The 15,761-nt window shown below is 47.5% G+C and overlaps 1 protein-coding gene across 3 annotated transcripts in view; it reads left to right on the top strand.

The window, feature by feature from the left end:
- CPLANE1 (ciliogenesis and planar polarity effector complex subunit 1) overlaps positions 1–15,761 on the top strand; it is a 2,766,109-nt gene that overhangs the window by 2,676,961 nt on the left and 73,387 nt on the right. For all 3 annotated transcript variants that reach the window (XM_078674971.1, XM_078674972.1, XM_078674970.1), the window contains one exon: positions 12,192–12,358. In XM_078674971.1, coding sequence (XP_078531097.1) covers positions 12,192–12,358 — 167 coding nt within the window. The remainder of the gene's footprint in view (positions 1–12,191; positions 12,359–15,761) is intronic.

Here is a 15,761-nt window from a genome sequence, read left to right as displayed (position 1 = left end):
CAGGTGGCTCAAGCTAAATTGGCTCCCAGAACTTCTTCACCTTTCAGGAGCCAGACCCTTACATCTGCAGCCGTTTCCTCTTCTTCCTGTCCAGGGATAACAGTCAAGTGTGCCAGCCAAATCCGGTGTCTCTGCACTTACCCGCTTGGCTCCAGAACTCTTAGAATTTAGAGACATGGATATTTCGCAGGAATGTAGAGCTATCCTTTCGAAATCTAGAGCGGACAGCACCAACAAGACGTACAAACTGAAATGGAAAAGGTTCTGTTTTTGGTGACAGCAAAATAGTCTGCATCCGTTTCAAGTCTCACCTCAACAGATCTTATCATATCTTCTCTCCTTGGCAAAGTCTGCTTTAGCTTTTGCTTCAGTTAAGGTACATTTGGCTTCCATTTCTCACTATAGAAGAGCTTTCAGTGCCATTTCTCCTTGTGCCTCCAGTCTGATCAAACAATTCATGGAGGGGCTTTCCCTCCAGTATGAGCACCTCCACCGGAATGGAACCTCAACGTAGTCCTTGCACAACTTATGAAAAGACCAATTGAAGCCATTCATAAAGCAGTACTGAAATTCTTAACTTGGAAAATTGACTTCTGCTTGCCCTCACCTCAGTCAGGAGGGTAAGCGAAATACAGGCATTCACCATTAAGAAACCATTCCTAATATTTAAGGAGTATGCTGTGATCCTGAGGACTAATCCTACATCTATTCTTAAAGTACCAGTACAATTCCCCCTCAATGAGCCGGTGATACTTCGATAATTTTTTCCCAAACCATCAACACCAGCGGAGCAAGCTCTGAATACTCTGGATGTCAAATGTTGCCTTAAATTCTATCTTCAGGGAACGAAGGACATTCAAAAGACTGATTAATTATTTGTGGCCTATGGCCAGGGCAGAGAAGGGACTGCAATAACAAAAGCGGCTATCGCACGATGGATATCGGCTGCGATATAGTTCTGTCATGTCAAAGCCAACAAACCTTTGGAAAGGACAAAAAAGGCTCACTCCTCCAGGGCTGTCGCTACGTCAGCGGCCCTCTTTGCAGGAGTGTATTTGGATGATGATTTGTCGTGCTGCAACCTTGTTACCTGTAACTACGGTTATCTAGTATTGGTATCTTTCATAGATTCACATGCACCCACCATCCTCTATGTAGAAGCTGTTTCCATATTATTCATTAAGACACTCAATTCTCACTTGTGCTGTGAAAATCTGAGGGAAACTGCCTCTGCTGGGAAGGTTCTAGAGGTTGCTTGTAGCTGATTGGCTGTATTGAACATTTAGTCCTTTTTTTTAAAAAAGGACACAGATAGGCTATGTTAAACATTGCCCAGGGCCATTATAGTCTATAGCATTATTTAAATACTGCTTGATTATGGTACCGTGGGACTCCCATCTCAACGACGGGCAATGATTCAGTCATGTGAATCTATAAAAGATAACAATACTGGATAACCATACTTACAGGTAAGTAACTTATTTTCTTCCAGTTGATACCATTTTATTTACTACACAGGGCGTATTTTGCTCCAGAGAAAATCAATAGTTATTTTCATAGACTAGATGCTGCCTGTCCCCGCTGCAACCATTACAACGCAGATATAATACACATGTTATGGTCATGCCCCTCGCTGCGACAGTACTGGGGAGTGTTCACACAATATCTCTCAACATGTACCGACCGACAGTTTGAGTGCACATGGGAAGTATGTATATTGGGTATCCTCCTGAGAGATGAGAAACATAGGGCCATTACGCGCTTCCTGGATCTTGGCTTCATTGTGGCAAAGTGCCTCATTACGAGGAGCTGGAGGTCCAGCGAACCAACGTCCATAACAGCATAGTCACACTCCATCCTGGTATGGGCAGAGGGGGTTTCTCTTTGCAGGGAGGACACTTTGGGACTAAGCAAATGCCCTATCTCCCCCGACTGCAGCGCAATTCTAAATGCCCTCCAGGCTGCATTAAGTTCAGAGGAGGACATCGACTCCACCACAGCAACTTCAATTGTCCCTAAACTGAATTTTGACATACTTATATGTGATTCCGAATGTGTTTTGTTGCATAGATGCATAGTTTCGATGTGCTTAAATAACATTGAGACAAGAGTCGTTTTTTGTTTATCTAAACTTTAATGTTGTTTTGAATGGTTGTTTTCCCACCCCACTATAACGTTGCTATTGCACTGGGACCACTCTAATACATACTGTTTAGCACCCAGGTCCCAGTGACTCCGGGTTTACCCTTCTTTGTAACTGTCTTTAATATATCAGCACATTCTGGATCTGTAGGGATACATATACCAGACCAGTTATATAATATGTTCCCACAAGTATCCTGCCCTGACGATCGGTCACATACTGATACCCTTGTACTTTTATCATGCCTACAATTGCTCTGTAACTGTATGATGAAAAACTTAATAAACAGATGAAACCAAACAAAAATCAGGAGAGACTGGAGTCACGTATCAAAGGAGACAAGGCATTTGAAGTTTCCTGCCACAGATGGCTCTTCCTGACCAGGTAAAGGTGTGAACACCTCCGCCCAGGACAGGCTTTGTTCTTGACCTCTAAGCACGCTGGCACTCACCCCATGAGATCAGAACTCTGGCGGTGACCGGCTGGCTTAGAAAAGTTGGTGACCACTTTAAGGGTTGGTAGGTTTTGGGGGACCCCTCCCTCTAAGGGGTCCTCTGTGTGCAATTATTAATAAATCTGACACTGGAATCAGTGCAGGTTTATGAAGATGAGATGTTTGGTACCAAGCACCTCATAATACAGTGAAGCCATCATGGAGTTGGGGAACTTGTAATGACGAATTTCCAGCCCCATGTACTCTCTATGGCTTCCCTGTTCATGCACAATATCCCAAAATAGACATGTATATTGCAGGGGCATATCTGCTCATGCAGCCATGTCCTCACAGGAGATATAGTGCACCCTGCCTTAGTGCTAAAAGGCCTGCTAGAGGGGTGTCTTACCTATATCTCATGCAGTGTCTAAGGGAGGGCACACAGGGATGTGTGCCATGTCGATACTTCGGTTTTGTCTGCACCGAGGCACGCAGTCTGTAGTGGCAGTGTACATGGCCTTGGTGAGGGGTCTCTAGGGTGGCACAATTCGTTCTGCTACCCTTGGGGTCCCTGTTCACTGCCAATGCCCTTAGTACTAGGGTTACCATTTACTAGGGACTTACAAGTGGTAAGCTGGGGAGATTCACCCCGCGACTTTTTTTCTAGAAGACTGTTTGGATTATCCTTTTCAGAATTACTCTTTAGTTGTGGATTATTATTAGGACTGGCTGCCAAATTATCTCGACCTATAAATGTATAAGTTTCAGCAATACATTGATCCGCTAACGGAGCCTGCACAATGCGTTGGCATACTGCTAAAGCTCCTGCGTACCTCCCCTTGAATGTTACTTACAATTATTGAGGCTACCTGAATTTGAATGCTACTAGGTGAGGGAAAGTGATTTTACTCTGAAATTCAAAGACATTTTAATACTTTATCTTGCTGATTTTTACCTGCTTTAATTTGTGGAAAGGGGCTAAGAATGAGGTTGTGGTAGGAGGGTGGTGCACTGGGACGAAAAGAGGTGCCATTTTGCATGAGGCAGCGATCTAGTGTTCAAGGCGCCTGGTTAAGCCCACATATATATCAATGTCCGCCGCTCACATGCTCTAGGCACTCGGACATAATGGAGGTAATCTCCATTGATACTGTATTGAATTTGAATGCTGCTAGATGAGAGGAGAAAAGTGATTTTACTCTGAACTTCAAAGAAATTTTAATACTTTTACTTGGTGATTTTGTGGAAAGGGGCTAAGAATGAGGTCGCGGTAGGAGGCACCATTTTACGATCTACAATGCTTTTATGTTCGATCTCCATTGATAATGTATTGAATTTAAATGCTGCTAGTTGGTGGTGTGGCGGGGTGATTTTACTTGCTGATGATTTTTACCTGCTTTTAATTGTGGCAAGGAGCTCAGAATGAGGTCGCAGTAGTAGGGCGGTGCACTGGGAAAGAAAGAGGCGCCATTTTGCGATCAGCAGTGTTCTATGCACCTGGTTAAGCCCGCATATATAACGATGGCAGCAGTATGGACTGGGCATGCCCATCTGTGCCTATCCTTTGAAATGCAACCCAGGCATCTCCAGATAGTAGAAGATCCCAACCCCCTGTCCTGACACCACTTTTCGTAGGGGAGGATAGGCTGGAAAATTAGTTAGAGTAGGAGGTGGGCCCACACCTAGCCAACACCACCCCTAAGGTGGGGCAGCTGATGTGGATCCCACTTTTCCAAATCCTCCATCTTGTGTTGGAGAGACTTAGCCTATTAATGTCAGGATTTTGCTCACTTCCCACAAGAAGTGGTCATATAGAGGGTTTAGTCACCCTAAGGTAAGTAGCCTTTGGCTGCTAACTGGTACTCCCCTTAACGCCCCTAAGTTGAGTATGAAGGTGCGCCCCTCGTCCCATAACTTCAGATTCAACTGACCTAAAGAAGAATAGGACAAAGAAGAGCTGCTGAACACAAGAACTTAAACCCTGCCTGCCACTTCAAGACTTGACAATCGAGGTGAACTGTCTATTCCTGCTGCTGCTGTGTGGCCTCTAAGAACCCCAGAAGACCACCAGCCTTCACCAATTTGCCTACTCCCTTGGAGTAGAGGGGCTACTCCACTGCAGGCCGCAGTTACCGAAAACCGCAGACTCCAGTCCACTGACTTGCAGCTCCCTGGCCTGACCTATGCAGGAACCGACCAGGAAGAGGTACTCGTGCTCTGCAAGGTCAGATCTGTCTCCCACTTGCGTGTGGAGGCACCAGGACCGACCAGAGCTGTGCAGTACACATCCCCAGGGTACCGGACATCCTCTAGCAAGACCGACCACAAAGAGTCGATGTGAGAAGTTGGCCTGATATATGATGTTTACTAGTTCTAGTAATCACCTTGTATCAGTCCAAACAACCCTTATGGTGATTGGTTGTAAGTCAACCTTATAGACCAGCTAGTGGAGGAGTGTGGCTCACTGATTAGAGCGACAGACCCTGATGCAGAGGTCTGGCCCGGGACCAGGGTTCCATTCCCGACGCGGCAGGGTCCTGAGCCCAAAAAATGTCCACGGACTCGATATTTCTCGCCTCGGTGCCTATTCTAATCATGGGGTCCCACGCTGCAACTCTGGGCAATAGTTGCTTAATCTCCACTACGGCGGCCCACCCGCTGCGGGATGCTTGGCTTTCACCCTGGGGATACCCAGTAGGGGGTATCTCACAGGGAAAAGCCAGGACGGGTTCCCAAGGCAAGCGCCTTGATGCCTTCGGGTGATACGTGCGCTATATAAGTCACAATACATTTACATCCTAGTGGTAGCATAGACAAAAGCAGTCTTAGGCTAAACTCTTTATGGCATGTGAAGCCAGCTGTTTTACCACAATATAACCCCTTGAATACCAGATGAAAGGACACCACACAGGTTGTTATGAAAATAAACAATATATTTATTAATAACAAACACCTCTGAACTCTTTATGAGGTCAGAGGGCTAAGCACATGACAATCTCTTGGAAAAATATGACAAGTTGCACAAAATTACAATGGTGCCCTAGGGGCACGGCAAACCATATACTAAGTAAATGGAATGTGAGAGTCAATAGAAGAAATGGAGCTTTCCAGAGGCTGCAGGACCGCTGGGACTACGCTATCCTAACCTTGGGTAAGTAATAGGAGGCCCACGGGACGCGGGTGAAGAGTGTGAACTCACAAGTGGGATGCGTAACAACGTCTATGGACAGTACAGTTGAAGTAAAAGGTAAGTACGGACACCCTGACTAGTTAGGACTAAAACGACTGTGGAACTGGACACTAGGAGAGTCAAGCTACCCTTGAGCACCGAAATGCTCTCGTTACCTCACCCACGGGCTGCGGGTGCACAGGTGCAAAGTCGTGTAGGGTTCTCGCGTTGAAGTCAATGGAGCCTGAAAGAAAAGATGCTGCAGGCGACCAGGAGGAAGATGTCCGGTGCGATCCAAGGGTGGATCGGTGAAGAAGAGGACCTGAAAGCAGAGGGGACAATGTTCACAGTCACTAGCCAGTGACTGGAGTGGAACCAGGAAGGAACCAGATGTCGTTGTCGCGATCAGGTGAAGAGTGGATGCTTGACTCTGCAGCCACGTGGACCAGGAGGTGTCTTCGACGACCAGGATGGAGGCACGAGCGGTCCCACGCAGGCTCTCGCTGTTGGCGGTGTTGGATCCGGAATCGGCGTCAACAGGCCTGGCAAAGGCAACCCATGCGGTGAGTAGAAAAAGCGTCTGGTGCGGACTAGGAGAGTCCGGGGTGTCCCTCTTTTGGAAGGGAGCAAGGGCCAGTCTGGAGCAACCAGACCAGCAGCAAAGATTTCAAGGTTCGTCGTCTAGGAGGCCACTAGCCAGCCGGCAAGTGACCAGACAACGCGTCGAGCAGCAAACAAGCAGAAGGGCCCCACGCAGATCTCGTGGATGCTGGAGGGCTGATCTTCGGTGCAGGGGCTGCTCGGGGATGGGGCTTCTCAATCCCCAAAGCACTTATTTCAGACCTCCCAGTGCAGGTTCGTTCAAGATGGCCGGTCCCACGTGTCTCGTCGCACCCACGGATCTCAGCTGTGCTGCAGATGTAGGTTGAGGTCGGAGAGGTCTGGGAATCCGGGTCTCGTCGGGCTCTGAAGTCTGGATCCTCAAGGGAAGACGACAAAGTGAAGCCGCTGGACGCTTGATGGTGCCTGCTGTTGCAGGGTGGACACTCCTTGCCCACAAGGGAGATTTTTTTCAGTCTTCTGTGGAGCAGAACGTCGAAGACCAGAGTTTCTTCTTGTAGAGTAGTTCAGGATTAATCTAATTTGGAATGGGACCAGCTCCTACCTTTATCCTGCTAAAGGGGGCTGTACTGCTGACTAGGTCCCTCCCCTGGGTGGGACCAGGAAGGGGGGTGGTTACACCCCCTATCCTTTGTCCGGTTTTCGCGCCAGAGCTTGGGCAGGGATGCCCCAGCAACTGGTTTGAACCGGTGTATGCACAGGGCACCTTGTGTGCCCCAGGCATGTCTCATTCCTTTCAGGCCTACCCTACCCAATACACAAAATCCTGTCTGGGGTGGTGCTAGCACCTCCCAAGGCAGGAAACCCTTTGTCCAAGCCTCCCGCGCTGGAAGGACTCCCAGCAGCAGGAGGTCAGACTTGTGTCTGTGGTGGCAGCATCCATTTTGTGATGCCAAGGCTCGAGTTAACTTTAACCGGGGTTCACAGTTACATACATGTCGTGTCCGTCTAGAAGGGTGGAATGCTACCCCCGTCGCCAGAATTGGCGAGGGGGTAGTATTCCAATTCGTATGACACCTTACTCGACATGTTTTGATAATGTTATACCAGAGTTAGCATTCAACCGCGAGGTCGATAATGCACTTAAGATTATATGGTATAGCGTTATCATGGAACAGCTATTAGGACTTGGTTCCGCAAGCTGCAGACGGGCTCAGCTCATGCCAGAGCACCATCTCACATAATTCCAAGCACTCTGCCTTCAGGATTGTTAAGGCCTGCCATAGGAGTGACTGATAGGAGGATATGTGTCCATTTTAGGGTTAGATATAGGTATACTATATCTATAGCAAAGGGTGATTACACCACCTTGCCCCAGCTGTTGTGCAGCCAGTTGTGTCAGTTTTAGACGGCCAGCCAGGGGTGGCATAATACATGCTTCAGCCCCTGGTAGGCCCTGGGTACACCTATGCCCTGGGCACCTAAGGTACACTGTACAGGGTTTGATAAGGTGGCCCAGTACCAATTGGTAAATGCACCTAAAGTACATGGTTGTTAATTTAGAGAGAGAACAGCTAGGCTGTGGGTCTGATTAGCAGGCCCACAGCCAGGGAAAGTCGTAAACCAGTGAAGCAAAAAGCAAAAATCTGGGGTGACCATAGGATTGCAGACCCCACTCTCCTACAGTCGAGTCGGGACTCCACCTGCCCAGGAAACAAGCACCCATCGTGTGCGTCAGCACCCTTGAGACCCACTCTGGGAGTGGCCGAGCAGTCCTGAAATCGTACCTGATAGCTGTGTGCTCCTGACCGCAAACACCGCCTGTGCGCACAGTGTTTTGCTGACGTACCAGCTTTGCACCCCGCCAGCCTGGCCTGGGTAAAGACGAACCGTCTGTGCTAATGTGCTGCTTAGTCCATTAAGGCCTAAGCCCCCGCTTGGGAGCTCTCGGACTTGCCTACAAGTCCTCCTCTGCAGCCTGTTTCTAGGTGGCCCCCTCTTCGTATCTTGCCAGCTACTATTGCCTTCAGCACCCTGCTCCCGAGTGAATCCAGAACTCTCCTGATGAGCCACTGGTAGAACATTGAACCTTGGCTTGCTACCACTCTGATCCCAGAAGGTGAATCCCTAGAACTGTCTGCCTGATTTTCTGTGCATTTCTGCTCTTTTCTCCCATAAGAATCTATTGTGTTTAATTATGCACAGCTGTGAACTTTTTTCCAAACTAAGAAAAGAATTACTCACCATTGAACGAAGTTCTTAGTTTGAAAATATGTATACGAAATAAGGGCTATTTTTCTGAAATGGTCTTGGATTTATTCTATGGGTGTGTATCTCATTTATTGCCTCTGCGAGTCTCTGAACATTCATCGGAAAGAAACACATAGTGATAGATTCCTTACCTTAGAATTACCCCCAGGCGTCAGACTGGATCCGGAAAGTCTTCGTCAGCAGTACCCCTGCGCATCGGAAGGCAGCGCTGTGCGACTCCGCGTCCATTGTTGACGTCGTGGTCGCCGAGATGACGTGGCGGCAGCTACTTAGACGCCACCCTCACGCGCTGACATCAGTTATTTCTTTTTCTGCCCAGCAAGCGCAGGTCCGGAGAGAGTGGTACCCCAGTCATTTTTTGACTGAGTTTTTTTAGGCTTTTTGTCTCAACTTTTTCAAGTCGATCCGCTCCTGATGTCATAGGGATGCCTGGTTTCAAGTCTTGCGGGGACTGTCATCGGGTGATGTCATGATGGATCCGCACCGCGTGTGTCTCTACTGCCTGGGGTGTGACCACGACCCCAAGTCATGCCTCGACTGCCGGGCCATGGCGCCGAAGACTTTGCGGGAGCGGTCCCAAAAGTTGCTTGAAGTCCGGCAGTCGGCTCCGCGCCGCTCAAGGTCCCAGGCATGTGGGAAGTCGAGGGACAGGTCGTAGAGCCATCACCATCGTTCGTCGGGATCAAAGTCTTTGCACTCTGGGTCAGGTAAGACGAAGCACAAGAAGTCGAAGAAGCAACATCGCTCGACAACTTACCCTCGCCCGTCGCGGCTGAGGGAGTGGGTGGTGCCTCCCTCGCGGCTCCGGCGGAGCCTACGATGTCGCCATCGGCCTACCCGCCCTTCCCGGGTCCGTCGGCGACTCCGGCCCAGCTGCAGGAATTTCTGTCAGCTATGGCCTGCCTTTTTGGGCCGTCGGGCCCAGCCTTCGGGCCCCACCGGTTCGACTGGGGTCCTCGCCGTTCACTGTCGGCGGCTCTGGCATTGCTGTCGGCTGCAGCCCCGGCACCGCAGGGCCCCCAAGGATCCAGGCATGGATCCCGGTCGACGCGGGTTGACCTTGTTACACCTCCAAAGGCGTCGAGCACACCGGCACCACCTCCGATGTCGCCCGGGGCCCCGGACTACCTCGCCCTCGGTATCAGTCCGACCTGGACATGGAGCCGGAACAGCATCGTTTGACGCCGATTCCGACGCCGATGGGGCCTCTCTATTCCTATGTCCAGCCTCCTTATTTTCGGCCTGTACATCAGCCTTCGGAAGACGGGGAGGACTGGGAGGGGTCTGAGGACCCTCTCACAACTCAGTGTGAGTATGACCCAGACTGGGCAGAAGAACTGGGGGATGCCAGTGGTTTGGACACCTCTCCTGACCTGGCATGCTCACTCCTCCTACCATGGCTACGGAGGCGGCTGCAAGTTATGCAGTGGTGTTGCGTAGGGCGGCAGAGGCCCTCCATCTCCCTACAGTGGCAGTCAGGACTAAACTCCTGACAGAAGTGCTTCGGCCGGGGGCTACCTCTGCGGAGCCACTGCTGCCCTTTAATGATGCACTTCTGACGTTGTTTTGGGCACCTGGTCCAGGCCCAACACAGGGGCTCCTGTGGATAGGAACGTGGCCCAACGCCATTGCCCTGCCCCAGCGACCCCATCTTCCTCTCCCAACACCCCACCCCTGAGAGCTTAGTTGCACAAGCCTCAACATCCCAGAGCGCATTCCCTACCGCACCACCGGACAGGGAATCCAAGACTTCTTATGTTCCTTCTTTCTTTGGCCCAGCATGGCTCTGCTCTGGGCACTATCAAGGGCTATCTTTCTGCTATTTTGACCTTTCTCAGGCTTCCATATCAGCCTTCTCTTTTCAAGTCTCCTGTTGTAAATAGATTTCTCAAAGGCATTACTCATCTTTTCCCTCCTATTCCTTTCGTAATGCCACAGTGGGACTTGAATCCGGTTCTAACATATTTAATGTGCACTCCCTTTGAGCCTCTTCACAAATGTCCTCTTCATCTGCTGACTTTGAAGACTGCTTTCCTCCTTTTCTATCTGTCCCTCTGGACATGGTTGTGCTCAGGACACGTCCATCCTTTCTGACAACGGTTGTCACTGGCTTTGCCCACCTTCTTTCCGCCTCCGCATCCTTCTAGAGAGGAAGAGAGGCTCCACCGTCTGGACCCAAATCGTGCACTCTCATTTTACTTGAACCGCACACAACAGTTCCAGGTGGATGACCAGCTCTTTGTTGGCTACATTGGCGCCAAGAAAGGTTGGGCCGTATACAAGCAGACTATCTCCAGATGGGTTGTCTTGTGTATTATACCCTGTTATTCTCTGGCTAAAAAGGAGCCTCCCGTGGGGCTGCGCGTCCATTCCACCAGGGCGATGGCTGCCACTACGGGATGAGGGGTCTTCTTACAAGACATCTGTCAGGCAGCTACATGGGCCTCGTTTCACACTTTTACCACACTGCTGCACACATTTGCAAGGCACTACTGCCTGGACAGCCAAGTCGGGAGAGACGGCTTCTTTGGCCGTTTTGTTCTCCTGGACTTCCTGGTGTGATCTTGGTTCACAGAGCCACCACTGGGGTTGGTATTGCTGGGGTATCTATTCAAAGATAAGGAATCTACCAATATATGTTTTTTCAGATGAACAAGTTACTTACCTTCGGTAACGATATATCTGTAAGAAACATTAGTTAGTGATAGATTTCTTACCACCCCACCCATCCTCCCCGTTCTGCGAACTGATTTCTAGAGTTAAGGTTATCCCTTTCAGGACCCTAGTTTTAAGGCACCTGTGGTCAGTATCTTGATTGGCTCTGCGTTTCTGGTGAGGAAAGTCATGTACAGAACTGATGTTAGCACGTGAGGGCTACGTCTAAGTAGCTGCCGTCATCTCGGCGACCAGGACGCCAACAACGGACGCGGAGCTGCACGACACCGCCTTCCTACGCGCTGGGGTACTGCTGACTAAGACTTTCCGGATCCAGTCTGATGCCTCGGGGTAATTCTAAGGTAAGGAATCTATCACTACTAATGTTTTTTACAGCTATACCGTTACCGAAGGTAAGTAACTTGTTCATCTCAACATCAAGTCCTTTTCTATTAATCCATTCAAGTGTTACAGGCTGTAGGATTCTGGAATGCCTCGGAAATCTTGTTTACTCACTAGTCTTAATCTTTATGTTGCTGGAAGAGTTTGTTTTCTGTAGGTGACCAGTCGCCAAAATAATCTTAACTAAAATATCATTAATTTAGTTCAAGCATTTTATCTGTGAAATTGGTGGGTATGATTTGAAGCAACTGGATCGTGGGAGCCTTAAATGGGATTGCTGAGGCCAGTACCTTTGGGTTTGACTGCAGTGAAGCAAATGGCTCAAGCTGTCATTGTCTATGATCCTCTAAATTCAATATGATTTTTCTATATAGTTAGACAATAAATAGATCATCATAAACTCAGTTTCCAGAAATATCTCACTGATAGACTCACCGTTGTTACATTAAGTATACCTGTTAAGATGACTCAATAGCTTCAAACAATTTACAGAATTACATTACTGTGTATAATAAGTTCTGAGATTCAAAGGTTTATCATTTTTCTTGTTGACGTAGACATAGCATATTATAGATCCGGGAGAGAAATTTTCAGAAAACCGACAAAACAAGCAGCAGTATGCCAAACAGATGACAATGGATTAGAGAATGAAGATAGCGACTCTCTTAGTCATTGGGAAGTGCCTGATGAAATTGACAGAATTCTAAACAGCAGTCACAATGCAGTGAGTATTTTGTGGATTGTTAAAATAAAATCTACTGGAGTAATTCTCATGCAACATGCTCCTTGACCCTGTTTGAAGTGATGTTTTAACAGTTTTTTTTTGTGTCCAAAACTATTAATTACAAATTGCAAACAAAAATATATTTCATTAGTTTTTACAGGAACTCTACTTCAATACAAAGGCATCCATTCACAATTCATAAAAAAATATAATCAATTTATAAGATGAGCCATATTTTCAGATAGATAGAATGATAATTATGGTTGTCGAGCTACATAAATTTCAACAAGGAGATTTGAAAAATAAAAAATATAAATCTAACAGCTTGCTCTTGAGTTTCTCTTGCATACTGAATAGACATCAGAGTTTCAATATTAACATACCGGATGGATTCAAGTTAATTCCCTTTTAATCAGACTAGGGACAAAAAAAGTGTTGAAAATAATTTTACAGTTTAAGAAAGGATCAAAAAACATTTGAGCGAAAACAAATCTTTACTGAGGGAGGGTTAAACAATATATGTAGTGCATTCTCATACGATTCAACTGAAAATTAAAAAATATAATGGATTGATAAATTTCTCTTGAAGATGTAATAGTAGGGGAGAAAAAAAGAGTACGGAGTTCATGTCCTGTACCTTGGACAGCCTGGATTAACTTGGATCTCTTTTCTTGTGATCCAGTCATTTTCTTGTATTGCAAGTAAGCCAAATTTAAATTTCCTAAAAACTTTATGTACAGAAGGTCAAATATTGGCTTTCAAATAAAATTGCAATACCCCACATCTTGCTAATAAACAACTTGGATGCCAACTTTTAATCTGAAGATATTGATACAAATCATAATGAAAGTTTTTAGCCACACTTTTTTTTCCATAACCCTAAGGTTTTATCATTTTAATGTTCAAACACTTCTTCGCACTTAAGTACTAATTTATTTAACCAAGAAGTAAATGTTTTAGACAACAAATACATCTGATTTCATGCATCTGTAAATTCTTTACAAATACTTCTTTTAAATAAATTTTGAGGACTACTAAAAATACATCAAGCATAACAAATGATCTGACAAAAAGCCTTATTTGCAAAGGTCCTGTTAGACCTAACTCAAGACGAATCATTTGGATGGAACTAGAACTCTAAGGCCTAAAAAGTGTATTCATCACCAAAGAATTATAATCAGGCTTAATGGCTGAGTTACAATTGCATAGCGTCCAACCATGGAGATTTTAGCAGGATAGGTTTCAAGAAGGGATTGTACGACACTTGTGTAGGAGGCTGGCTCAGTATATAGACCCCAAGGCTCCCGGGTGCAGAGTGGTTAAACCGGGTCAAACATCCATAGGACTCCCACCCACTATGGATTGCACCACCTAATATCAATATCCAATAAAATAAATAGATGAATATCCATCCAATAGTTGTCTGTTTTCAAATTTTCTTTATTCTTCTTTATTTTGTGTAAAAGCACCAGGCAGCCAACGCGTTTCGTTCTTGTGAAAAGAACTTCGTCAGGGCTATTCTTCTGGCGGTGGTAAAATGCTATTAATCTAACACGTGTTCACAGGTGACTTGGTTGGGGATTCTCCTGTCCCTCCCTTGTTCTTTCAAGCCACCTCAAACGTCCTTACCGGCTATTATGCCTATTAATCCAATTGCTCTAATATCCCTTCTGTCTTCAACCTCCTTCCTAGTAACTGGCAACTGTGCCCGTGTCAGGATTTTTCCAAACAGCAACAATATCTCTTCACAGGTGCTCGAGCACCATTGGATGGACATTCATCTATTTATTGTGTTGGACACTGATATTAGGTGGTGCAATCCATAGTGGGTGGAAGTCTATGTTGATCATTGGAATCGCCCCTTGGGAACAGCGGGGGTAGTGGAAGTGCACACCAAGAGAGCCAATAGCTCGTACATTAGTCAAACTTTGGAAGGGAAGGCAGGTAGTGCCTAGGGAGAGGTGCGTCACACACACTTGGTTGTGAGTGTACGGTTGTGTTGTTCCCTTTTGTTGTTGTAAACATCCATAGGATACCCCAGGATAAGTCACGGTTGGGTTTTTACTGTTCTAGAACCCTTCCCAAGTGGCTCCGAAGGAACCACTAGGATCAAGGAAGGTTGGAGAGCCACCCCACCTGTGGATACACAGGAACCCAGGATACCTACACCAGGGAACCCGGGTGCATAGGCGTGAAGTGATATCAGGATCACTCGTTGATGCCAGTGGAGGATCAGCCGCTACTGAGGGTCGAAGACCAGGCTGGTGGAATCAGGATGTGGAATCCAGATGAGCAGAGCCTGAAAGCAGAAGGTACAGAGTCCCAACCACCTAGAGGTGACCAGGAGGCACAAGAGCACAAAACCATTTTTGAGGTTCTTGCCATATCACAGTGAGGTTAAAGCAGCGGCTGTGGAGACCAGGCAACAATACAGGAGCCGTCCAGAAGCTATCTGTTGGACCTGGCCCTTTTGGCAGGTTCACCCCGAAACTTTTTGCTTTTTCCTAGCATGTTTCTGGAACCTGGGTTGGTGATTTTAGGCCTCTGCGCACTTTTTCACTGTGGTACAGTGTAAAGTGCGTGTGCTCTCTGTGTATGTGTGGAGAGTGACCTGCCCTCCCATAGGAATGAATGGGGAATATGTATGCCCATGGTAGTTCCTGATGTGTGGGGAGTGCAGGGTCGAGTTTGATATGTGTGAACTCGTGAGATTGAATGCTACGTAATGGTGTATGCGGCATGGTTGTGTCTAGTCTAGAAGTGCCACTTTTAGAAGTTGGCATATTTGTGTAGTGAGTCTGCTGGCACGTGAATGGCTGGTGAGCCTGGCCCAGGAGTGCCTGGGCCTGCTTGTGGATTGACTGTCTGGTTTGAGTGTGACAGGGGCTGCAGAGCCCCCAGGAGGTTGTCGGAGTCAGCCCGTGAATGAAAGGCAGCATCTGCTGCCAGGGAAGTGGGAGGAGATAGCACCTGATAGTGAAGGGCTGTGCCTGCCTGCCACAATGCTGGCTCCACCCCCCCCGCTGGGCGACTGTCACCTCTGTCCCTGATACTGAAGGGACTTCCCTATAACCAGTCTAGCTGGTTCTCACACTGCCTACACAAAGACTTCAAAGACTTTTTTTCTGTATAAGAAGGGGCTGTGTCCCCTTCCAAAATGTTCTTGTTTTTGGACTTGAATCTGCCAGGGGCGTGCTGCTTCTTGGGCTCAGGGGAATCCCTGGGCCCTGCCCAGCCCCTGGACCCCTGATGGACTTTCCCTTTACTGGGTGCTGCTGTGCTCCATCTTATGTCCTGGACTGCTGAGGTCCTGGACTCCTGAAGAACTTTGCTGGAGGATTTCTCTTATTAGGAGCTGCTGTGCTGCCTCCTTGCTTCCTCAGGACTCCTGGGACCCTTCTTG

The sequence above is a fragment of the Lissotriton helveticus genome, chromosome 2_1 (genome assembly GCF_964261635.1).
Source record: "Lissotriton helveticus chromosome 2_1, aLisHel1.1, whole genome shotgun sequence".
Lineage (NCBI taxonomy): Eukaryota > Metazoa > Chordata > Amphibia > Caudata > Salamandridae > Lissotriton > Lissotriton helveticus.
Note: the sequence above shows the minus strand (reverse complement) of the source record. Positions and strands in the feature narration are given on the sequence as shown.